The sequence below is a fragment of the Phyllobates terribilis genome, unplaced genomic scaffold (assembly GCF_046119375.1).
Source record: "Phyllobates terribilis strain yellow unplaced genomic scaffold, ASM4611937v1 Scaffold_2__4_contigs__length_985480577, whole genome shotgun sequence".
Lineage (NCBI taxonomy): Eukaryota > Metazoa > Chordata > Amphibia > Anura > Dendrobatidae > Phyllobates > Phyllobates terribilis.
Window position 1 is genome coordinate 807,573,108 of NW_027362762.1, and position 25,844 is coordinate 807,598,951.

Sequence of the window (25,844 nt, forward strand, 5' to 3'; positions counted from 1 at the left end):
TCTTTTCGGCACATTTCTTTTTTTACTTCATATTTCCAATAATAATTTGGCACCTACTGATTCTTATTCACATACTTTAATAATAACTTTCTTCCAATTTTTTCGTGCAGGATGTGTATGTAAAGGCCAAACCTAAAGTGGAGACCGCTGTTGAGCACTCGAAAGGTGCGAAACTCCCAAGCATGGAAACTGTACTGGAGAGATTTATAAGTAGTGTTGTATAATTCACGCACTGAACTCAGCGAAAATTGAACATACAGTACAGACCAAAAGTTTGGACACACCTTCCCATTTAAAGATTTTTCTGTATTTTCATGACTATGAAAATTGTACATTCACACTGAAGGCATCAAAACTATGAATTAACACATGTGGAATTATATACTTAACAAAAAAGTCTGAAACAACTGAAAATATGTCTTATATTCTAGGTTCTTCAAAGTAGCCACCTTTTGCTTTGATGACTGCTTTGCGCCCTCTTGGCATTCTCTTAATGAGCTTCAAGAGGTAGTCACCGGAAATGGTCTTCCAACAATTTTGAAGGAGTTCCCAGAGATGCTTAGCACTTGTTGGCTCTTTTGCCTTCACTCTGCGGTCCAGCTCACCCCAAACCATCTCGATTGGGTTCAGGTCTGGTGACTGTGGAGGCCAGGTTATCTGGCATAGCACCCCATCACTCTCGTTCTTGGTCAAATAGCCCTTACACAGCCTGGAGGTGTGTTTGGGGTCATTGTCCTGTTGAAAAATAAATGATGGTCCAACTAAACGCAAACCGGATGGAATAGCATGCCGCTGCAAGATGCTGTGGTAGCCATGCTGGTTCAGCATGCCTTCAATTTTGAATAAATCCCCAACAGAGTCACCAGCAAAGCACCCCCACACCATCACACCTCCTCCTCCATGCTTCACAGTGGGAACCAGGCATGTCGAGTCCATCCGTTCACCTTTTCTGCGTCGCACAAAGACACGGTGGTTGGAACCAAAGATCTCAAATTTGGACTCATCAGACCAAAGCACAGATTTCTAATGTCCATTCCTTGTGTTCTTTAGCCCAAACAAGTCTCTTCTGCTTGTTGCCTGTCCTTAGCAGTGGTTTCCTAGCAGCTATTTTACCATGAAGGCCTGCTGCACAAAGTCTCCTCTTAACAGTTGTTGTAGAGATGTGTCTGCTGCTAGAACTCTGTGTGGCATTGACCTGGTCTCTAATCTGAGCTGCTGTTAACCTGCGATTTCTGAGGCTGGTGACTCGGATAAACTTATCCTCAGAAGCAGAGGTGACTCTTGGTCTTCCTTTCCTGGGGCGGTCCTCATATGAGCCAGTTTCTTTGTAGCGCTTGATGGTTTTTGCAACTGCACTTGGGGACACTTTCCAAGTTTGCCCAATTTTTCAGACTGACTGACCTTCATTTCTTAAAGTAATGATGGCCACTCTTTTTTCTTTACTTAGCTGCTTTTTTCTTGCCATAATACAAATTCTAACAGTCTATTCAGTAGGACTATCAGCTGTGTATCCACCTGACTTCTGCACAACACAACTGATGGTCCCAACCCCATTTATAAGGCAAGAAATCCCACTTATTAAACCTGACAGGGCACACCTGTGAAGTGAAAACCATTTCCGGTGACTACCTCTTGAAGCTCATCAAGAGAATGCCAAGAGTGTGCAAAGCAGTCATCAAAGCAAAAGGTGGCTACTTTGAAGAACCTAGAATATAAGACATATTTTCAGTTGTTTCACACTTTTTTGTTAAGTATATAATTCCACATGTGTTAATTCATAGTTTTGATGCCTTCAGTGTGAATGTACAATTTTCATAGTCATGAAAATACAGAAAAATCTTTAAATGAGAAGGTGTGTCCAAACTTTTGGTCTGTACTGTATTTCATCAAATTTATCAATATGGAGCTTGTGATTAGAGTTGTATTACAAGGATTGCTATTCCTAATATCCTCTCAGAACTTATATAGGAATACAAATATTTTGTAGCAAGAAATCGAGCATGTCTAAATAATTTGACGTATTTTACAGTTCTTCTTTCTCTTAGTCCTTTTTCCTATCATTTTCATGTCACATATTTCTTTATTATATTTCTTCTGTAAAAAGATTTCCTAATTACCAAGCTATTAACTTGCTCCCCTTGACTCTAGGGACATATGAAATGCTAAGAGATGCGCCGCCAGGATTCTACCCCAGGCTTGGCTTGATTGGGTTTGCTGGTATTGTTGGATTATTCCTTGCAAGAGGTTTGTGAATTCTGGATTAAAGTGTCCATTTAGTTTCTATATCCCACTTTAATAGTATGACGTCCATTTAAGTAGCCTACTTTTCCTATATTTACTCCATGATGTTGTCGAACTGTCATAATCAACTAAGGACTCGTGATAAAACGAATCAGTCATATGTAAAGGAAAGCAGAGAGTTTGCTTAAGAAATCCTGGAAGGCTTCAGCAGCCTTATTAAAATCAAATATGGCCTTTCCTTGTGTCATGAGATCTATATTCAAATAGCTGGAAAAGTAAAGAGAAAAAATGTCATCTCCTAAGGCCCTATACACATTAGTTGCTGTCAGTTGACAATCATTTCAGCCGACTGTCCCATATATAGGAGCGAGTCTCCTTCAGCCTAGCACTCCTGTGCTCTCTATGAGAAAGCCGCCAGAAATTGGACATGCCCAATTGACATCTTTACTGACCATGAAATGGCTCGTGCTCTCATACATATTAGGTTGTCGGCCGAACCCATCAATATTGGCGGATTCAGCCAATATTAGTCTAATGTGTATGAAGGCCTTTATTCATAAGGCTTTAGGCTTTTTAGCCAATGGTTTAATGGAATCTGTATCAATTTAAGTTGTATCAAATACAGCTAAGCTTTGTTGGGAAAGATGAGGATGGGGGACAGGACTTCAAAGTCAAAGCTTTGCACTACACAGCTTGAAGGCGAAGAGCTGGCTCTAGACAAGTTACTTGATAAGCTTTCTGACCAAAAGAAAGCTCTTCTTGAGCCTAACATACTAAGAAGAAAAGCTTGTTCCCTTCCATTTGCATCCTCAATGATCCAGAGGGAAAGGTATATTGGGAAGATGGAGCCATCCCAAAGGGACAAGGAAAGGAATATCTTGCCTTAATGCCAGTTCTAAGACAGTGAAAGCAATGTAAAGCAGTGTTGCCAAGTGGGAGGAAGGACCCTATAGTTTCACAAAGAATGGTAAAGGATTACATCCAATTAATGGATTGGACCCTATCCAGGAGGAAATAGAAAAAAAGTAGCCTTCAGAAAAAAAAAAACATTTTGCCTTCTCCTGTACTTCTGGAAGCTATAGAAAATGGTCTACAAAAACTCTGCGAGATGCAAGTTATTACTCCTGTCCACCCTTCGCAACAAGGATCAGAAGACTAGTTTTGGCTGTTACTTGTAAGTAAATGCCAAACTGTCATTCAAAATAATAATGAATTTAGAAACAAATGTTTGCAACTAGAGAGCAGATCCCTGTTTCTGTTTCCTTCTGCCTGTTTTCCAGGCATCTTGACACTTGTGACAGGTTCCACTTAAAACCTTTTGAACTAGGGATGTTTCTGTCTCCTGAGCTGAGAAGGCTAACGCTTTCATCATGAAGTTTTACAGGTTTGTGGGCTTCATACCTTCTCAAGACACAAGATCTGTTGTCTGTAAAATATCTTGCCTTTGGGAGGAAGGTCCTCCAAACAATTGTTACTCTCTATCATGTTGTTTGTTATGAAGGGCTGTCATGGAGGTTGATTTAAGAAAAATACAATTAGGCTAAGTGCCCATGATGCAGAAATGCTGCAGATTTTTTCTGCATCTCCCTGGCAGGAAAAACACATGCGGTTTTTACATGCTTTTTTCCTGCCAGGTAGAAGCGTTTGTCAAGCGTTTTTGCATGCATTTCTGCATGCGGGTTATCAAGCGGTTTTCCAAGCGATTTTAGCATCACTTGGAAAAGTGCTTGACAACTTGGTCACACTATATAAATCCATGCAACCGGCATGGATTAAAAAATAAATAAAAATGGTTAAAAAAACAACAAAAAAAAAAAACATACTCACCTTCTGATGGCCCGTGGTCTTCTCTCCGGTGCGTCCGGTCTCTCTTGCCGACGTCAGCGGTCGCGTGATCTGTCACATGACTAAATGACGTCATGGAAGGTCCTTTTACACCATCACGAGCCACCGGGGAGCCAGGACGCACCATAGAGGAGACCGCAGGCCATCAGAAGGTATGTAATGTATATTTTTTATTTTAAATTCTTTTTTTTAACAGGTACTATGGTACCCGGGTCTGGAGGAGAGTCTCCTCTTCTCCAGACCCGGGTACCATCCGCACATAGAATCACATAATATCCGCATGTGCACGTGTAGTCATGCGGATATTATGCGATTCAATGCAAGTCAATGGCGGCAATTACGCTGCGTGTGCGCAAAATTAATGGACATGCTGCTTATTTTTCCGCAATGATAATCCACAGCGGAAATATCCGCAGCATGTGCACATCACATGCGGATTATCATTGGGAACCATGGGGCACGTGTTACCAAGCGTTTTTTAAGCGTTTTCGCTGCTTAAATTCTGCAGCAAAAACGCATAGTGGGCACGCAGCCTTAAGCCCCCGTCTCACATAGCGAGATCGCTAGCGAGATCGCTGCTGTGTCACGGTTTTGGTGACGCAACAGCGACCTCACCAGCGATGTCGCTATGTGTGACACTTTGCAGCGATCAGGCCCCTGCTGTGAGGTCGCTGATCGCTGCAAAGTGTCCTGGACCATTTTTTGGTCGTTGCCCTCCCGCTGGTCAGCACACATCGCTGTGTGTGACCAGCGGGAGCAGCGATCAGGCTGGTAACTATGGTAAACATCGGGTTACTAGGGGCACACGCGCACTTAGTAACCCGCTGTTTATCATGGTTACGAGCCTGCTAAAGTGAGCTGTAACCTCCCGCTCACTGTAGCAGAGTGGTAACCATGATAAACAACGGGTTACTAGGAGCGTGTGTGCCCCTAGTAACCCGATGTTTACCATAGTTACCAGCCTGCTCCTGCTTCAGCAGGCTCGTAACCAGGAGCAGGACATCGTGGAAAGATTCTTTCCACGATGTCGCTGCTCCCCTGATCGTTGGTGAGCCTGCCTGTTTGACATCTCACCAGCGACCACATAGCGACGCAGCAACGATCCCTGACAGGTCGTATCATTGTCGGGATCGTTGCAGCGTCGCTAAGTGTGACGGGGCCTTTAGTTCTTACTGGTAATTTGTTTTTTAGGAATACTCAATGATGGCTTCCTTATTTACCTCCCTTTCATATACTTCTGCTGGGCAACTTTTGGAAGATAATGTAGGAGATTATGACTTGCATTGTCAAGCCATGTTTGCATAGCCTTATCCTTCTTTTTACAGGTTACTTCATGTTTCCCACTCCCTAAATGTCTGTCTGGATGGTCTCAGTATGAAGACATAAAATCAAAGCGTTGATTTTGGGAGACTTTTGCATTTCCCTGGAGATTTGCCAACTCTTACATGTCCAATATGTCTCCCCTTTCGGGAGCTCCTGGTCGTTACGGGAATGGTGGCAAACACATTCCTGTAGTGTAATAAAGGACAATTTAGCATTTTATGTCTGAGTGGTTATTTTGAACAAACTGGTCAAGGAGGGTGGAGGGGGGGGGACTTTCTACCTCTTAGTGCTTTTTGTACCCATCAGGCTGGTTTCACATGACCATGAAATACGGACCATGCTCAGATAGGAATGCCAGGCTGATATGCCTATGTGAAAGTTAGTTCAGATCAGGAGACTTGCTGGTCTGGTCTGGCCGGGTATTCAGATCCAAGCTCTGTCCGTAGATACAGAAATGTGGAACTGGTCTTGGGGTGTGGAATCAGCCTCCTCTGTTGTCATTGACGAGTCCTAGAAACCAAATCATCTGTAAGAACTTTTTTTTGCATTATTCTCCTCCAGAAATGAAAAAAAGCTAATTGATTAATTACTTGTACCCAAAAATGGCGCCATTAAAGAATATAACTTGTCCCAAACAAGTTTTGTCTCTTGAAATGCAAGTCTGAAACAAAAAATCTCCTTTCTTAAGTTCTAAAATAGGCCAGATCTTGAGGGATTCATTGAAAATACCTTTTCCCTCCAGCCCCATAATTATATCATACCCACAACAATTTCTTCTGTTGTAGAAATAGCACCAACCAATAGGAACTGGATATATGAAATATAGTTTAACTTTATTTATGTTACCAACAGGATCAAGGATAAAAAAAATAATATATCCACTTGGGTTTATGGGAATTGGTGCCTCCCTATATTATCCTCAGCAAGCGGCTACAATTGCCAAGGTAAGACTGACATTCTTTATTGGTAACGTCTTATCCCTGAGTGCTATGTCTGTATTGAGACACGACAGGGGGCAGGAATGTTATTTTAGTCTTTTTTGCTTGTATTATGACCTTCATAGATGGAATTTTATCAGCCATTTGTTCATTGCAATGTATTAAAGCATCACGGAAGAATGTCATACTAAGAAATAAATAACTTCTACATACAATATAGTTGTGGAACTGCCCCTTGGCAAAATGCAACTGCTAACTGACAGACATTCCTCGATCACAATGGAACGGCTATTTAGACATTCTGTTGTTTTCAGTCTCTTTCACACCTTAGTTTTGAACATTTGTTATTTTTCCTGATTTTTTATTGCTGCATAACTCTGTAACTTCAATGGAAAACGTATGATAACTCTTAGGACGCATAGAAACGTGGAAGACTTTTAGGTGGGGTTCCAACATAGTCTTGTCCAGAATTGTGGTGTGAGATTACATAAAAATATATATACTGATTTCTAATAAACACATGAGATTAAAGGGTTTTTCTGCAGGAGTGCACTGCTCCCCAGCCTACCGTTTTCCTGGTTGCAGGGGGTGTTGCAATCCTTCTTGATTGACAGTTTGGGCCAGCGACATCATCAAACTTCTGGCACCAAATGTGGGCTCTCTGATGCTGTAAGTAGCAGAAGCGTTCCCTGTGCAGCATCAGAAGAGTACCGGTGTGCTGAAATTGGCTGGATTCGGAGCTAACAGTGCGCTCCGGTGATGAGGCCAGCTTCGGAGCAGTGCTTACGAGCTCTATTGAAAAGTGCTGGTAAGCACTGCATGTGTCAGATGTGACGCTGAGTCACTTCTCACGGGTAAGCCGTGAGTCGGGATAGTCAGGGAGTCTGAGGTCAAAAGCCAGGAGGATATGTCCTATACAGAGGAAAGAGACAAAGGTGTAGTCAGGTAACGGTCCGAGGTCAAAATACCAGGAGAATAGCAGATTAGAGCAAAGGGGTTAAACAGTCGGAGGGTCAGAACGAGGTCCAAGGTCAGGCAACGAAAGATCATTAAACAAAGCACTAGGCACAGAGAAAGCCAACCACACTTAGCTGAAGCTACGTTCTGCAGAGATCTGGGACTAGTCCTGCTAAGTAGCCTGGCAATCACCTGGGACAATGAACACCTGGAGACAGCCAGCACCTCTCAGTCTCAGATTGGACGGCTGAGCTGTCAATTAAAACACTGACAGCTGAGCACACCCCTTACCAGACTGGACACTGAGCTGTCAATCAAAGTACTGTCAGCTCCAGCATGCCCCTGTAGCAGATTGGACGGCTGAGCCATCAGTAACTGCATTCCAGACACACTGAGGGGTGGCATTGTGACATCAGGCCTCTGTAATCATGGCCAGGGCTTATGTTCACCCAACTGCTGTGCGGGGTGATACTCTGCACTAAGGAGCATTTCCAGCACCTTCATAGAGATGAGCAGTCAGTGAGTACTGAGATGTGCCCAGAATTAATTGGATGTAAATGTGTTGCTTGCATAGATGTTTGTTTTTTGGATTGTTGCCCCCGACCTGACTGTTCTCCATACAGCAATCGCTCTGATTAGAGACTGAAGAAGGATCTCACAGTTTAATAATATTTTAGCTTTTGTGCTTCATGTGATAAATTTACTCTTAAGATTTTTATTTTTTTGTTCTTTCTAGATTTTCATGTAGACAGAGTATAAATGAGTAAAGCATCCTATATGATTTAGTTAGCTATGGAGACTTGGCCTGATTATTACTTTGCTTATTCCAGCTCCAAGTGGGTTTTCATACAGCCCATTCATATAGAATGAAGAGAACTTTGTGCCAACACACAAAATACTAATTGTTTCATCCGCTGGAAGAAAGCACTGTTTGTTCAGTGGTATTTTGTTCATCCCCTGCTTAATTGACAGTCAATTTAATATTACTTAAATCATTTGTCAGAACCTAATTGGGCATTTAATTCCTTACGGAGAAAAATGTTTAGATTTCTTGAAATATAAGGTAATCAAAGTCCAGTAAAGTCAATTACTGATTTACAAACCACTATATTGGATTGTGTGTTTTAACCAAACGGTAATCTAATATACAGTACAGACCAAAAGTTTGGACACACCTTCTCATTTAAAGATTTTTCTGTATTTTCATGACTATGAAAATTGTACATTCACACTGAAGGCATCAAAACTATGAATTAACACATGTGGAATTATAATACTTAACAAAACAGTGTGAAACAACTGAAAATATGTGTTATATTCTAGGTTCCTCAAAGTAGCCACCTTTTGCTTTGATGAGTGCTTTGCACACTCTTGGCATTCTCTTGATGAGCTTCAAGAGGTAGTCACCGGAAATGGTTTTCACTTCACATGAGTGCCCTGTCAGGTTTAATAAGTGGGATTTCTTGCCTTATAAATGGGGTTTGAACCATCAGTTGTGTTGTGCAGAAGTCTGGTGGATACACAGCTGATAGTCCTACTGAATAGACTGTTAGAATTTGTATTATGGCAAGAAAAAAGCAGCTAAGTAAAGAAAAACGAGTTGCCATCATTACTTTAAGAAATGAAGGTCAGTCAGTGCGAAAAATTGGGAAAACTTTGAAAGTGTCCCCAAGTGCAGTTGCAAAAACCATCAAGCGCTACAAAGAAACGGGCTCACATGAGGACCACCCCAGGAAAGGAAGACCAAGAGTCACCTCTGCTTCTAAGGATAAGTTTATCCGAGTCACCAGCCTCAGAAATTGCAGGTTAACAGCAGCTCAGATTAGAGAGCAGGTCAATGCCACACAGAGTTCTAGCAGCAGACACATCTCTTCAACAACTGTTAAGAGGAGACTTTGTGCAGCAGGCCTTCATGGTAAAATAGCTGCTAGGAAACCACGGCTAAGGACAGGCAACAAGCAGAAGAGACTTGTTTGGGCTAAAGAACACAAGGAATGGACATTAGACCAGTGGAAATCTGTGCTTTGGTCTGATGAGTCCAAATTTGAGATCTTTGGTTCCAACCACCGTGTCTTTGTGCGACGCAGAAAAGGTGAACTGATGGACTCTACATGCCTGGTTCCCACCGTGAAGCATGGAGGAGGAGGTGTGATGGTGTGGGGGGGCTTTGCTGGTGACACTGTTGGGGATTTATTCAAAATTGAAGGCATACTGAACCAGCATGGCTACCACAGCATCTTGCAGCGGCATGCTATTCCATCCGGTTTGCGTTTAGTTGGACCATCATTTATTTTTCAACAGGACAATGACCTCAAACACACCTCCAGGCTGTGTAAGGGCTATTTGACCAAGAAGGAGAGTGATGGGGTGTTACGCCAGATGATTTGGCCTCCACAGTCACCAGACCTGAACCCAATCGAGATGGTTTGGGGTGAGCTGGACCGCAGAGTGAAGGCAAAAGGGCCAACAAGTGCTAAGCATCTCTGGGAACTCCTTCAAGATTGTTGGAAGATCATTTCCGGTGACTACCTCTTGAAGCTCATCAAGAGAATGCCAAGAGTGTGCAAAGCAGTCAACAAAGCAAAAGGTGGCTACTTTGAAGAACCTAGAATATAAGACATATTTTCAGTTGTTTCACACTTAAGAGGAAGAGGAACAGAGGCCGCTATCTGCAGACCAGACATAACCTCAAGAGAAATGTGCTGTCTTCCAGGAGCAAAAATTAAAGATGTGTCTGACAGAATATCAAGACTCTTCAGACCTACAGATCACTACCCATTCCTGCTAATACATGTGGGGACAAATGACACCGCAAGAAAGGACCTGGAAACCATCTGCAGTGACTTTGAAGACTTAGGCAAGAAAGTGAAAGAATTGGGAGCGCAGGTGGTCTTCTCATCCATCCTCCCAGTGGATGGCCATGGAACAATGAGGTGGAATAAGATTCTACACGTGAACAACCTCTCTACGTCGATGGTGCCGTCAACAAGGATTTGGATTTCTGGATCACGGAATGAATTTCCTATACGATGGACTACTTGCTAGAGATGGGGTGCACCTTACGAAGACTGGAAAACATGTATTTGGAAGTCGCCTTGCTACACTCATCAGAAGAGCTTTAAACTAGAACAATGTGGGAAGGGAAGCAAAAGGCCAGAAAAAGCCATACAGCTGACAAATACTATTGAGATCTCTGCTACTGGAAGTGGAAAGGAAGAACAAAGACAAAACAATTTAAATAATAAAAATATGGGAGGAAGAGAAACCAATCACAAACTAAAATGTTTTTATACAAATGCACAAAGCATGGGCAACAAACAAGGAGAATTGGAACTACTAATGCAGGAAAAGGAATATGATGTCATTGGAATCACTGAAACTTGGTGGGACGATACACATGATTGGAATAAAAGGCTAAAAGGATACAACTTATTTGCAAGAAACAGACTTGATAAACGAGGAGGAGGTGTTGCATTGTATGTTAGAAAAGCGTATATCTGCACAGAGATTGAAGCTTCAGAGACTGGGAGTTCTGTGGAAAGTGTTTGGGTAAGAATACAAGGAGAGAACAACGGAAAGGACACCATTGTAGGCATTTACTACAGGCCACCTGGGCAAGCTGAAGATATGGATGAACTCTTTATGTATCAAATGACCAAGTTCTCCAAAAAATATGACGTAGTGGTCATGGGAGATTTCAACTATCCAGACATTTGTTGGGAATCTCTCTCAAGTAAAACTAACAGGTCAAGCAAATTCTTATCCTCTCTTGCTGACAACTTTATCTTCCAAAAGGTAGGGGAGAAAACAAGGGGATCTGTTACTTTGGATCTAATCCTTATAAACAGGGAGGAAATGGTTGAGGAGGTAAAGGTGGCTGGGACCCTAGGAGGCAGCGATCATGCTATTATAGAATTTTGGATAACTAGAGGAGGAAGACATGTGAAGACTCAAACTTCAAGGTTAGATTTTAGAAAGGCAGATTTTAAGAGACTCAGAAAGAGAATAGGAGGGATCCAATGGCTGGATGTCCTTAAGGACAAAAATGTCCAGGAAGGATGGGAAATTTTTAAAAATGAGATTCTCAAAGCACAATCGTTAACAATCCCAAAAAGTAGGAAGAATGGGAAGCATTTAAGGAAACCAGGATGGATGAACACAGAACTTAAACACATGCTAAAAAGAAAGAAAGAAATGTTTATTAAATGGAAAGAGGGAGGCATATCTAAAGAAGATTATAATGCAGTCTGCAGATCCTGCAGGGCACGTATCAGGTTAGCTAAAGCTGACAATGAATTAAGGCTTGCAAGAGATGTCAAAAGCAATAAAAAAGGATTTTGGGGGTATGTCAAAAGTAAAAGAAAAGTCAAAGATGGTATAGGATTTTTACAGGATGAAAATGGAGAAATGGTAAGAGAGGATGTTGAGAAGGCCCAACTTTTTAATTCCTATTTTGCATCTGTTTTCTCTCAGAAAGAAAATGTAACATCAACTGATCTTCACTGTCCTTTTAAAGGAATAGAGGAATCCAAGTTATCTGTAAACAGAAAGATTGTGAGGGAATATTTAGCTAACATAAATGAGTTCAAGTCTCCAGGAATTACACCCCAGAGTACTGAAGGAGATCGTAGAAGAAATTTTAGAACCACTCTCCATAATCTTTGAAAATTCTTGGAGAACAGGAGAAGTCCCAGAAGACTGGAGAAGAGCAAATGTTGTTCCTATCTTCAAAAAGGGGAAGAAGGTGGACCCAGGGAACTATAGGCCGGTGAGTCTGACTTCTATACCAGGAAAGATCTTTGAACAAATTATTAAACAACATGTATGTAAGTACATGGATAAGAATGAAGTGATTAACCAGAGTCAGCATGGGTTTGTAACTAACAAGTCATGTCAGACTAACTTAATTTCCTTCTATGACAGAATCACTGACTGGGTGGATCAGGGAAATGCTGTAGATATAGTATATCTTGACTTCAGCAAAGCATTTGACAAAGTATCTCACACCATCCTTATTGAAAAAATGACCAAGTATGCAATGGACCAGGCAACTGTTAGGTGGATTCATAACTGGCTTAGTGATCGGACTCAAAGGGTGGTTGTAAATGGCTTCACATCTAGCTGGATGAATGTCTCAAGTGGGGTACCACAGGGCTCCGTCCTGGGACCTGTATTGTTCAACATCTTTATCAATGATTTAGATGAAGGAATTGAGGGTAAACTGATTAAATTTGCTGATGACACAAAGCTAGGAGGGATAGCTAATACTAGAGAAGAGAGAGAGAGGATTCAAAAAGACCTAAATAAACTGGAGCAGTGGGCAGCAACCAACAGAATGGTTTTTAACAGGGAAAAATGCAAAGTACTACATCTGGGCAATAAAAATGAAAAAAGCATATACAGAATGGGAGGAATAGAGCTAAGCAACAGTACATGTGAAAAAGACTTAGGTATACTAATAGATCATAGACTGAACATGAGTCAACAGTGTGATGCAGCAGCAAAAAAGGCAAATACAATTCTGGGATGTATTAACAGAAGCATACAGTCTAGATCACGTGAAGTCATTATCGGTCTTTACTCCTCTTTGGTCAGACCTCATCTGGAATACTGTGTACAGTTTTGGGCACCACATTTTAAAAAAGACATAGACAAACTGGAACAAGTTCAGAGAAGAGCGACCAGAATGGTGACTGGTCTGCAAACCATGTCCTATGAGGAACGGTTGCAGGATTTGGGAATGTTTAGCTTGCAAAAAAGAAGACTGAGAGGAGACTTAATAGCTGTCTACAAATATGTTAAGGGCTGTCACATTGTAGAAGGATCATCTTTATTCTCATTTGCACAAGGAAAGACTAGAAGCAATGGGATGAAACTAAATGGGAGGAGACACAGATTAGATATTAGAAAAAACTTTTTGACAGTGAGGGTGATTAATGAGTGGAACAGGCGGCCACGAGAGGTGGTGAGTTCCCCTTCAATGGACGTCTTCAAACAGAGGCTGGACAGACATCTGTCTGAGATGATTTAGTGAATCCTGCTTTGAGCAGGGGGTTGGACCAGATGACCCAGGAGGTCCCCTCCAACTCTACCATTCTATGATTCTATGACTTTTTTGTTAAGTATATAATTCCACATGTGTTAATTCATAGTTTTGATGCCTTCAGTGTGAATGTACAATTTTCATAGTCATTAAAATATAGAAAAATATTTAAATGAGAAGGTGTGTCCAAACTTTTGGTCTGTACTGTAGGTCATTATAGTTCAAAAGACAAAGAGGAATAGCAGTGATCTTACATACGCTGTCCTCACTGAAGCTCCTACACATCTGCAAATTTGTCACCATCATATCTGTGTTTGTGACATAAAATGGAAGCAGAAACTGAATTACATTACTGAAAAAGGGAAGTTCTTTTTCCGGAATATGTATACATTTACCAGAAATCATCAGGCCACACATGCAATATTTGTTGATTTGTGTCACATAGTATGACCTAAGTACAATGAAGGGGGTTTCTAACTACCTGCCTGTTCTACCCAGCGACCATCTCTATTCTGCGACGATTCTCCCGCTTCCAGTGATGTCATGTCAGCAGAGCAGCTCCTTCTCTTCCATTTTGCTCTATTCACGGGGAATCTCTGTCGACGTCATGCTGATTGATGCCTTCCCATTGCCTAACTGCAGGGAGCTGGTTGTCAATCAGCATGACACCAGCAGTAACGCCCTGTCAACAGAAAAGACCACAAAAGAAGGTGCTGCTCTGTTGACCGGTGGTGAAATGAAGCTAGATTTTGAATCAACCAATTTTTTAGCACGGGATAAGGACCAGGGAGGGTAAGGACCAGGGAGGGTAATTCAAATCTAGAATTAGGGAGCACCTTTATGATATAACTGCTCCCTCAAATCGTAACATATCAAATGTGTCTAGACATTTTATATCATGCCACAAGAGACACATTTTTTGACATATGCTATCGAATCTGTTCCCAAACATATCAGAGGTGGTAACCGCACACGTACACTTCATAATAGGGAAGCTTTTTATATTTTTTCATTAAACACTAGGTTACCGTATGGTCTGAACCTGAGAAGAGTATTTATGCTATATTATTAACTCTGGGTTCATATTGTCCAGGTTGTTTATATTGTTCAATGTAATGAATTGGTCCAACACACATTGAGAAGTAGAAATAGTTTTTTAATTAATATCTCATTATTGTTTTTTATATATATTTGTCGATCAATGTTCTAATATCACTGCTGTCATTATCTGACTAGACATTGCATATTTCTTTGTTTCAAGTTCATTAAGGGTGATTTTCCCCTGGGCATCTCACCCATCTGATTCCTGTTCTCTAATTATTCCTTAAAGGTTCATTCTGTCTCATTACTCTGATACCAAAGCCAAAGAACGCTTGAAACGCGTCTGGTTGCATCAATTTTTTCTGCCTCTGTCCCCCTTCCACCTCTTGCCAGAAGTTTCACCAACTGTTATTCATTTTGTCATATTTCCCCTTAATTTTTTTAAATCTTTATAATAAAGAACTATTGGTTTTACACATCGTGGACATATGAATGTGCGAGCTGGATCATATCCGTTACTTACAATAGACAAATATAAATTACAGTGAAAAAACTAACAATGACAGACTGGTAGAGCGTGGGAGGGCCCTGCCCTTGTGGGCTTACATTCTACAGGATAATGGGGAAGGGGACAGTTGGTGGGGGGTTGCAGCAGCTTTGGTGTTTGGTGAGGTGGTCATTGCTGGCTCTAAGCTCTTCTGAAGAGTTCCACTTGAAGGTTCTGAATGTAGGGGATAATCAGGGGGCACAGAATTTCAGAGGGTGGGGGATATTCAGGAGAAGTCTTACAGGAATGTACGAGTGTGAAGGGAGAGAAGGAGATCTTGGGAGGACCAGAGATCATGTGGTGGTAGATTAGTTCAGAGATATATGGGGGAGAGAGATTATGGACCGCTTTGTAGGTCAGTGTTAGTAACTTTACATAATAGGTGCAAAAATGTTGCAGAAAATCTGCAACATCAAAAAGTTGCAAATACTCACTGTGAGAAGGTAGCCTTGAAGTTCCTATACGCCTTCAATAGTAGTTATCCAACATTCTCCTGACACCCCTCCTCTTATACATGTCCGATTGGTAGACCCTTCATTGCACCTACTAATTCACTGCTGTAGTACATGTAGCCTGTACCATAAAAAACAGACAGCAGTTGCCTTAATGAGGCCTAGCCATACTTCTTTTTTCATTCTCCTTTATATTTTTGCAAAAGAAAGCTGTTCAAGTTTTAATAAATGAGGCTGCATGTGACTAAGCAGTTACCTTCTAGGGCAGCTTTGAAGAAGATGATGTGTAGCTGGAGCTCGCCCAATATAAATATGTATAACATATGGACGTTCCGTCCTGGTGCACCGTCGGCGCAGAGAAGGGCTGTCATTAAGGGCAGATGTATTCTGCTAAATCTGTGCATTTCATTCCCCTATTCTCCCTCCCTGTATTAACTGTCTTTCTGCTTTTTGACATATCAGTGCAGTTTCTTAATATATAAGTCAAAGATCAATGAAGAAACTTTTTCTAGTAAAATGCATACTCCATAATGTTTTATTAATAATCGCACTGTTTCTTTTCAAGGATACCGGTACAGTCTTATATGACTGGAGTCTTCAAGGATTTGTAACTATAGAGTCATTGTGGAAAGATGGGGGGAAAAAGAAATCGTCAAAAAAACATGAAACGGTAAGATTGTATTATGGGGTTGTCAAATACTGTACAACCCATTCTTAAAAACTAGTGTGCTCCACATAAATAACATATACTTACCCCCTTGTCAGTGCTGTGATTTCCGACAATCATAAGACCTTATGACAGAAAAAGATCATGCGACCGCTGCAGTCAATCAGTGGTCACATCACATACTCATTTTCTTCTTCCCAAACAGCACATTCACTGTGTGCAGATTTATTAGGTAAGTGAGTATTTTGACCATATCCTCATTTTTATGCAGATTTTCCATCTCTGTTCTGTATAAACCTGAATGTTTATTGGATGAAGCAGATGAGGTGGTGTGTATTTGTGTAATGAGGAAGGTGCAGCTAAGGCTACAACACCCTTTATCAAGGTGAACAGAATTATTGGGCTGCTTGTTTTTCTCAGGTAAGATGGGCCAAAAATGAGTTTTAACTGACTCTGAAAAGCCAAATTACTACAAGTCTTACAGAAGCATGCACCACTCATGAAAATTGCTACGATATTGGGCGTGATCACAGAACCATCAAAAGTTTTGCTGCAAATAGTCAACAGGGTCCTGGGTTGCCAACCGTCCAAAACTTCCAGGACAACCCATAAAAATAAGGCACTTTTTTTGTCCTGTCTGTAAAAAAAATATGAGGTGTCCATAATTTTTTTGAGGCTGAAGAAAATTATACAAATTATTTTCGCTGTAATTATCATCATTTTACACGGATTTGTACACTTATAATCCTAATGATTTATTATGGTTATCCAATTTGTCTGTAAGAAATATTGTCTGTCCATGATTTTTTGATAAGTTGTCCATAAAAAAATAAAGCGTCATGTTGGCAACTCTGACAGGGTCACAAAAAACGTGTTGAGAAAAAAAGACACACATTAACTACCAAAGATTTGACAATAATCAAACGTGAAGCGACCAGGGGCCCGTTATCCTCCAGTGCGGTAATATTCCAGAACTGCAACCTCCCTGGAGGCCCAGAAGTACAAGGTGTTCAGTGCTCAGTGACTTGGCCGAGGTAAGGAAGGCTGAAACATGACCACCACTGAACAAGACACAGAAGTTGAAATGTCAAGACTAGGCCAAGAAATGGCTAGCCAAGAAGTGGAAGACATCAATGCATGCAACAGAGCATTGTCCTGCATAAAAATCATGGTTTTATTGAAAGATGCAGACATTTCCTGTACCAATTGTTGAGGAAAGTGTCTTCTGAAAACTGGCAGTAGGTTTGGGAGTTGATTTTGAATCCATCGTCAACCTGATAAGGACCAACTAGTACGAGCCCCATAGCAGTACCCACCTTCATCTTGCTGGCAGCATTTAAGTCAAGGGGAAGGTCAGTGCCCATTTCTGATCCAGCCACAAGCTCATCCATCTGGTCCATCAAGAGTCACTCTCATCTCATCAGTCCATAAAACCTTTGAAAAATCGGTCTTCAGATATTTCTTAGCCCAGTCTTGAGGTTTCCACTTCTGTGTCTTGTTCACTAGTGGTCGGGTTCATCCTGCCTCACCTTGGCCATGTCTCTGAGCATTGAACACTTTGTATTTCTGGGCACTCCAGGGAGTTTGCAGTTCTGGAATATGACAGCATTGGAGGGTAATGGGTTCCTGGTCTCTTTATGTTTGATTCTTCTCAAATCTCTGGTAGATAATTTGCATCTTTTTTTCTCAACACGTATTTGTGATCCTGTTGACTATTTTCAACAAAACGTTTGATGGTTCTGTAATTACACCTCAATACCTTAGGAATGCCAAGAATGCTGTATCCCTCTATAAGGCTGTGTGCCCACGATGCGTTTTTTAAGCATTTCCGCAGCGGCAAAAATGCTGCAGAAACGCTTAAAAAATGCTTGGTAGAAGGTCTGCCATGTTCCCCAATGATAATCCGCATGTGCTGTGCACATGCTGCGGAAATTGCCGCTGCGGGTTATCATTGCGGGAAAAAACGCAACACTACCAATTATTTTACGGAAGCGCTGCGTTTTCGCCGCCATTGACTTTCATTGGAACGCTTTGATTCCGCACCACAGCATCTGTACATGCGGAATCCAAGCGATTCATTGTGCGGATGGTACCAGGGTTTGGAGAAGAGGATTCTCTCCTCCGGACCCGGGTACCATAGTAACTGTAAAAAAAAGAATAAAATAAAAAATAAATATTATACTTACCTTCTGATGGCCCCCGGTCTCCTTGTCTTCGCTTGCCGGCAGATCGCAGTGGACTAAGGACTTGCGCTGACATCATTTAGTCATGTGATGGCAGGTCCTTCAGTGCAGTGTACCGCGAGCTGCTGGCAAGCCAGGACGGAGCGAAGCAAGACTCCGGGGGCCATCGGAAGGTAAGTATAGATTTATTTTTTACCATTATTTCGGTCACAGTATATAAATCTATGCTGTTTGCATGGATTTATATAGTGTGACCAAGTTGTCAAGTACTTTTCCAAGTGATGCTAAAATTGCTTGGAAAGCGCTTGACAACCCGCATGCGGAAATGCATGTGAAGAACGCTTCACTTCCGCATGTCCCTGGCAGGAAAAACACATGTACAATCCGCATGTACAATCCGCATGTACAATCCGCATGCGTTTTTTCTGCCAGGGAGATGCAGAAACGCTCAGGAAAAAATCCGGAACGTTTCTGCATCGTGGGCACATAGCCTAGCAATTTCTTACTTTTCAGAGTTGGTTTAATATTGTTTTTGGCCCATTTTGCCTGAGGACAACAAGCTGCCTAATAATTCTGCACACATTGATAAAGGGTGTTGTATACGTTGTAGTTTATACAGCTTGGAGTTAGAAAATCTGCATAAAAATGACGATAGGGTCAAAATACTCACTTACCTAATAATTCTGCACACAGTGTATTCCCCATGATGTTTTTTTTGTCATAGTCAATCTGTGATGCTGCCTTACAGTGTAGTCACTGCTTGGTAGTGATGTTCTTATGGTTTCATACGGTTACAGTAAGTGTTGCCTCCTATAATTGGCCAGATTGACAGTGAATCAGAGAAAACAGGATTCCTCTAGTTCACTGTCTGCCACTACAACCTTCAACACACAATATAGGACATTCGCTCCATGTAGAGTGAACAGGCACAAAGGAAACTGCTTGGCACTACTGTCTTCCTCCTTAAATGCATACTGATATACACAGATGTAGTCCATTCACATAGCTGCCATAGTAATCAGTGGTGCTCTGTCATTATACAGAATGTCATTGGAATTCCCAATTGGTAGAAGTGAAGATGGCGGCACTCGCCACATCACGGAAAAATCTTCTTTATTATCTCCTATCAAGCAATAAATATCAGCTGGGGAGAATACAGGCAAACAGCAGGCTATGGCCATTTCTTGTCTACTGACTCTTCTACCGGCCTATCTGAAAACTGGAATATTGTGGTGCGTTTTTAGTGAGAAAGGGTTTCCCATACGACGAATAGGATATGCCATAAAGTAGGTTCCCCACCTCTGCAAAGGGACTGCCCATCACATAGACGTCAATCAAAGAGGTGGCCGCATTCGCTTGCATCTATAGGAGTTAGGTAAATGGCTTTGGTTCATACTTTTATTCTTTAACTTTGGAGGATAATTATGAACTGACGGCAGAAAAAATGTTTTCTGTAAGGTTCAGCAAATGAAATGTGAGTTGTCAAAGGGTGATGAAAAGCAGAACTTCAACTTGTATAACTGTTAGGATTAAGCCCCCGTCTCACATAGCGAGATCGCTGCTGAGTCAAGGTTTTGGTGATGCAACAGCGACCTCACCAGCGATGTCGCTATGTGTGACACTTTGCAGCGATCAGGCCCCTGCTGTGAGGTCGCTGATCGCTGCAAAGTGTCCTGGACCATTTTTTGGTCGTTGGCCTCCTGCTGGCCGGCACACATTGCTGTGTGTGACCAGCGGGACCAACGATCAGGCTGGTATCCATGGTAAACATCGGGTTACTAGGGGCACACGCGCACTTAGTAACCCGCTGTTTACCATGGATACCACTCTGCTACAGTGCGCGGGAGGTTACCGTTCACCTTAGCAGAGTCGTATCCATGATAAACATCGGGTTACTAAGTGCGCGTATGCCCCTAGTAACCCGATGTTTATCATGGATACGACTCTGCTAAGGTGAACGGTAACCTCCCGCGCACTGTAGCAGAGTGGTATCCATGGTAAACAGCGGGTTACTAGGGGCACACGCGCACTTAGTAACCCGATGTTTATCATGGTTACGAGCCTGCTCCTGCTTCAGCAGGCTGGTAACGGGAGCAGGACATTGTGTCACGATTCTTTCCACGATATCGCTGCTCCCCTGATCGCTGGTGAGCCTGCCTGTTTGACAGCTCACCAGCGATGTATTAGCGACGCAGCAACGATCCCTGACAGGTCATATCGTTGTCGGAATCGATGCTGCATCGCTTAGTGTGACGGGGCCTTTACATATATACAGTATACTGTATGAGCCTCAATGTTCTATAGTAATTACAATGTACAGATAATATTTTTTCTGTTATAGCCTGTGAGTCCGGTCCAAGCAGCCGGCAATGATCCATCGTCAGCTGACATAACCCAGCCACAGACTCCCTCTCCAGGCACCAAGTAAAAGTGAGTTTTATACATTCACTATTTATTCCTCGTGTACACACACTAAGAGGAATTTCTTAGGAAGACAATCAAGCATGGGGACACCACATACTTTGTTTTCCATTTGGCTAGTATTTTTTATCATTTGTCTTAGGGACTATTTACCTGGAATGATTTTTTAAACCATCAACAATCACTGGTTTGAAAATTCTCTCTGGAGCTCCTGATGAACGCGTTTCCATCATAACAACCCTCTCCGCCGGTGTGGACTTTTCTTCCCGCTTGGCAAGAAACATCATTGTTGCTTATCGAGAGATGTAATTAGGTGGCCATTATGGGAATATTACAGAATCACAAAAATCGTAAAGAAATGCAAGAGCGCAATAGGGTCTTTTCCAGGTTAACAGGTTGAATATCAGTAAAACCATTCACCTTATCTGGTTGTGTGAGACACAACACTTAAATAGCCTGGAATCCAGATGCAGCAGCTTCCATAGAAATATCAGATTAAAGTATCAGGATTGGAAGTGTTTCTGCTCTCTCTGGAATCACCAAAAAAACAGAGGTAGGTAAAAATGTAGGTTTATTGTCCACGCGTTTCAGAGACCACCGACACCTTCTTCAGGACAGTCATACAAAAATAGCTAGGTAATCCACACATACATGCTTTAAATACAGAAAAAAAGCAGAAAAGGGTGCCAAAAGCAGAGGGAGGAGTATATACAATCACATGTCAAAACACCGCGTATGAGGTTGTATAATTAAATTTTATTTTAGTAAACCAACAGGAGTACATACTTATATTTAATTGTGCTGAAAATGACATAATAAAAATAAAAGATATAAGAAAGTGAATTATTCAAAAGCCATTGTCTGTATTGTGTGATGCACTCAAAGAGATACGATCCTGGTGATTAGTGGGGAGGAGAAAAGAAAGAAGAGAAGCACAGAGTGACTTGCCACGTGTGAGGCTATATCCCAATCTCATTAATCAATGTGTCACTAAACTATGAAAAGCACTGAAAACGGCCTCCCAGCCGGAAATATGTGATAGATATATTAATGTCTATTGATGTATCAAAAAGATATATGTGTTATAAATGATTATTAAACCATGCTTATGGAAAAGCTGCATTTTATTTTATTAAAATAATCATATAATTTAATCTATATTTATTTAAATACAAGTTCTTCTCACTAAATTAGAATATCATCAAAAAGTTAATTTATTTCAGTTCTTCAATATAAAAAGTGAAACTCATATATTATATAGAGTCATTACAAGCAGAGTGATCTATTTCAAGTATTTATTTCTGTTAATGTTGATGATTATGACTTACAGCCAATGAAAACACAAAGTCATTATCTCAGTAAATTAGAATACTTTATAACAACAGCTTGATAAATGTTTTTAAAATCCGAAATGTTGGCCTACTGAAATGTATATTCAGTAAATGCACTCAATACTTGGTCGGGGCTCCTTTTGCATCAATTACTGCATCAATGCGGCGTGGCATGGAGGCGATCAGCCTGTGGCACTGCTGAGGTATTATGGAAGCCCAGGTTGCTTTGATAGCAGCCTTCAGCTCATCTGTATTGTTGGGTCTGGTGTCTCTCATCTTCCTCTTGACAATACCCCATAGATTCTCTATGGGGTTAAGGTCAGGCAAGTTTGCTGGTCAATCAAGCACAGTGATACTGTTGTTTTTAAACCAGGTATTGGTACTTTTGGCAGTGTGGACAGGTGCCAAGTCCTGCTGGAGAATGAAATTTCCATCTCCAAAAAGCTTGTTGGCAGAGGGAAGCATGAAGTGCTCTAAAATTTCCTGGTAGACGGCTGCGCTGACTTTGGTCTTGATAAAACACAGTGGACATACACCAGCAGATGACATGGCTCCCCAAACCATCACTGATTGTGGAAACTTCACTCTAGACCTCAAGCAGCTTGGATTATGTGCCTCTCCACTCTTCCTCCAGACTCTGGGACCTTGATTTCCAAATGAAAATTGGAACTTCGGGACCTTGTGGAGTGTGTCAATGACTGCCCTCTGGACATCTGTCAAGTCAGCAGTCTTCCCCATGATTGTGGAGCCTACTGAAACAGACTAATGGACCTTTTTAACCCCTTACTGGCTTGGGGCGTATTAGTACGCCCCAGGCTATCACCCCCGGTTCAATGAGGTCTCCGGCGCTGAGCCCGCACTGAACCGGGCACATGTCAGCTGATTCTTACAGCTGACATGTGCCCGCAACAGCCGCAGGTGGAATCGCGATCCACCCGCAGCTGTTAACCAGTTAAATGCCGCTGACAATCTCTGACAGCGGCATTTAACATCTCCGCTCCTGAATAGCGGCATTAGCCCCGCCCATCGGTGACCCCGTCACGTGATTGCAGGTCACCGATGGGACAACTGCAGCTTCTAGTCTCCGATGGAGACTATTGAAGCATGCAGAAAGTGAAAAAAAATGTTTTTAAAAGTATGAAAAAAAAATCTATAAAAGTTTAAATAACCCCAATTTCTCCCCATTCAAAATAAAATAATAAAAAAAAAACACATATTTCGTATCGCCGCGTTCAGAATCACCCGATCTATCAATATAAAAAAAAAATAATCCGATCGGTAAACGCTTAACGAGAACAAAATTCTAAATGCCAGATTTACTTTTTTTTGGTCGTTGCAACATTGAAATAAAATGCAGTAACGGGCGATCAAAACATCACATCTGCCCCAAATGAGTATCAATAAAAACATCAGCTTGGCACGCAAAAAATAAGCCCTCACTTGGCCCCCAGATCCCGAAAAATGGAGACACTACAGGTCTCGGAAAATGGCGCCATCTTTTTTTCTTTTGTAGCAAACTTTGGATTTTTTTTTATCACCACTTAAATAAAAAAGAATGTATACATGTTTGGTGTCTACGAACTCATAATGACCTGGAGAATAATAATGGCAGGTCAGTTTTAGCATTCAGTGAACGTGGTAAAAAACAACCGTGGAATTGCATTTTTTTTGCAATTTCACCGCACTTGGAATTTTTTTCCCGTTTTCCAGTACACAAAATGATGAAACCAGTGATGGGGTTTAAAAGTACAACTCGTCCTGCAAAAAATAAGCCATATTGACCGAAAAATAATAAGGCTATGGCTCTGGGAAGAAGGGGAGCAAAAAATTAAAACGCAAAAAATGGGAAATCCTCCTGTCATGAAGGGGTTAAATGTATCGGAAGCCTTTGCAGGTGTTTTTTGTTAATTATTCTAATTTACTGAGATAATGACTTTTGTGTTTCCATTGGCTGTAAGCCATAATCATCAACATTAAGGCTGTGTGCCCACGATGCGTTTTTTAAGCGTTTCCGCAGCGGCAATTCCGCTGCAGAAACGCTTAAAAAACGCTTGGTAGAAGGTCTGCAATGTTCCTCAATGATAATCCGCACATCCTGTGGAAATTTCCGCTGCGGATTATCATTGCGGAAAAAAACGCAGCACTACCAATTATTTTGCGGAAGCGCTGCGTTCTCGCTGCCATTGACTTGCATTGGAACACATGGATTATGCATCACTACATCTGTACATGCGGATTACATGCGTTTCAATGTGCGGATGGTACCCAGGTCTAGAGAAGAGGAGACTTTCCTCCGGACCCCGGTACCATAGAACCTGTGAAAAAAAAGAATAAAATAAAAAATAAACATTATACTTACCTTCTGATGGCCCCCGGTGTCTTTGTCCTGGCTTGCCGCAGATCGCGGTGGACTCAAGGACCTGCCATGACGTCATTTAGTCATGTGACGGGTCACGTGACCGCTGATGTCGGCAGGTCCTTTCAGTGAACCGCGAGCTGCCGACAAGCCAGGAAGCATCGGATAAAGACTCCGGGGGCCATCAGAAGGTCAGTATAGATTTATTTTTAACTATTCTTTCGGTGACAGTATATAAATCCATGCCGGTTGCATGGATTTATATAGTATGACCAAGTTGACAAGCACTTTCCAAGTGATGCTAAAAGCGCTTGGAAAGCGCTTGACAACCCTCATGTGGAAATGCATGTGAAGAACGCTTCACATCCGCTTGTCCCTGGTAGGAAAAACGCATGTACAATCTGCATGTACAATCCGCATGTACAGTCCGCATGCGTTTTTTTCTGCCAGGGAAATGCAGAAACGCTCAGGAAAAATCCGGAGCATTTCTGCATTGTGGGCACATAGTCTAACGGAAATAAACACTTGAAATAGATCACTCTGTTTGTAATGACTCTATATAATATGAGTTTCACTTTTTGTATTGAAGAACTGAAATAAATTAAATTTTTGATGATATTCTAATTTAGTGAGAAGCACTTGTATTTCAATTCTAATTAAAAATAAAATCAATTGTTTAAATGAATGGTCTTTTGAGTTTTTATTTTCTAAATTTATATTACTGCCTGAGAAGCGGACTCAAAGAGCTGTGATTCATGAAATGAATCATCAGCCTCATCAATGGGAGGATCTGGGAATGGAAATCCCCTCAGTGCTGAACTCAGAGAGCAAGGTTATCTAAGTTGAAAACGTGGGAACCGCTCGAGTAACATCTAGTATAGTGGAAAGGAGACAGTACCAGCAGCATATCTGGACCAAGAACATAAGAACATACTCAATCCAGTTTTGTCCTTCCTTCCCACAAAATCCCTTTGATGTTTGAGACAGGTCACCTGACAGGTCTGTTAAGTCCCCAAATGATCTTGAACTTATATTCTTGTTCGTGGTGCTGAGGGATGTAATAATCATTCATAACACACACATCCTTTCTAATACATCAATGCACATTAATATATCTTCCACATATTTCCGGCTGGGAGGCCGTTTTCAGTGCTATTCATGGTTTGACACATTGATGAATGAGATTGGGATATAGCCTCACACATGGCAAGTGTAAGGCAGCGCTAGTCATCACGCTGGGGGACACTCGCTTCAATGGGTCAATTAAAGCACACATGCAACGACTTTCCGGTATTTTACAATCCCGCAGTTTATTACACTTCATAACTGTTTCTAACTGAGTCCATCTCAGTGGCTCACCGAAAAATTACACATATAATGTCCAAGAGCCTTTCCAGTGACAGATATGTCCACTTGGCTCCAGATACAGCCTTCAGCAAGGTAACAATATAAATGTCCACATCAAGCAGTGCTTTACCTTTGCCAGGTTTTAGCTGCTT

At 41.6% G+C, this 25,844-nt stretch overlaps 1 protein-coding gene across 1 annotated transcript in view; it reads left to right on the plus strand.

The window, feature by feature from the left end:
- Positions 1-25,844, plus strand: part of APOO (apolipoprotein O) — a 93,283-nt gene that overhangs the window by 57,506 nt on the left and 9,933 nt on the right. Inside the window, exons 4-8 of the mRNA XM_073667521.1 lie at positions 111-165; positions 2,149-2,244; positions 6,262-6,353; positions 15,953-16,057; positions 20,579-20,667. Of these exons, the coding sequence (XP_073523622.1) occupies positions 111-165; positions 2,149-2,244; positions 6,262-6,353; positions 15,953-16,057; positions 20,579-20,665 (435 nt within the window). The 3' untranslated portion in view covers positions 20,666-20,667. The remainder of the gene's footprint in view (positions 1-110; positions 166-2,148; positions 2,245-6,261; positions 6,354-15,952; positions 16,058-20,578; positions 20,668-25,844) is intronic.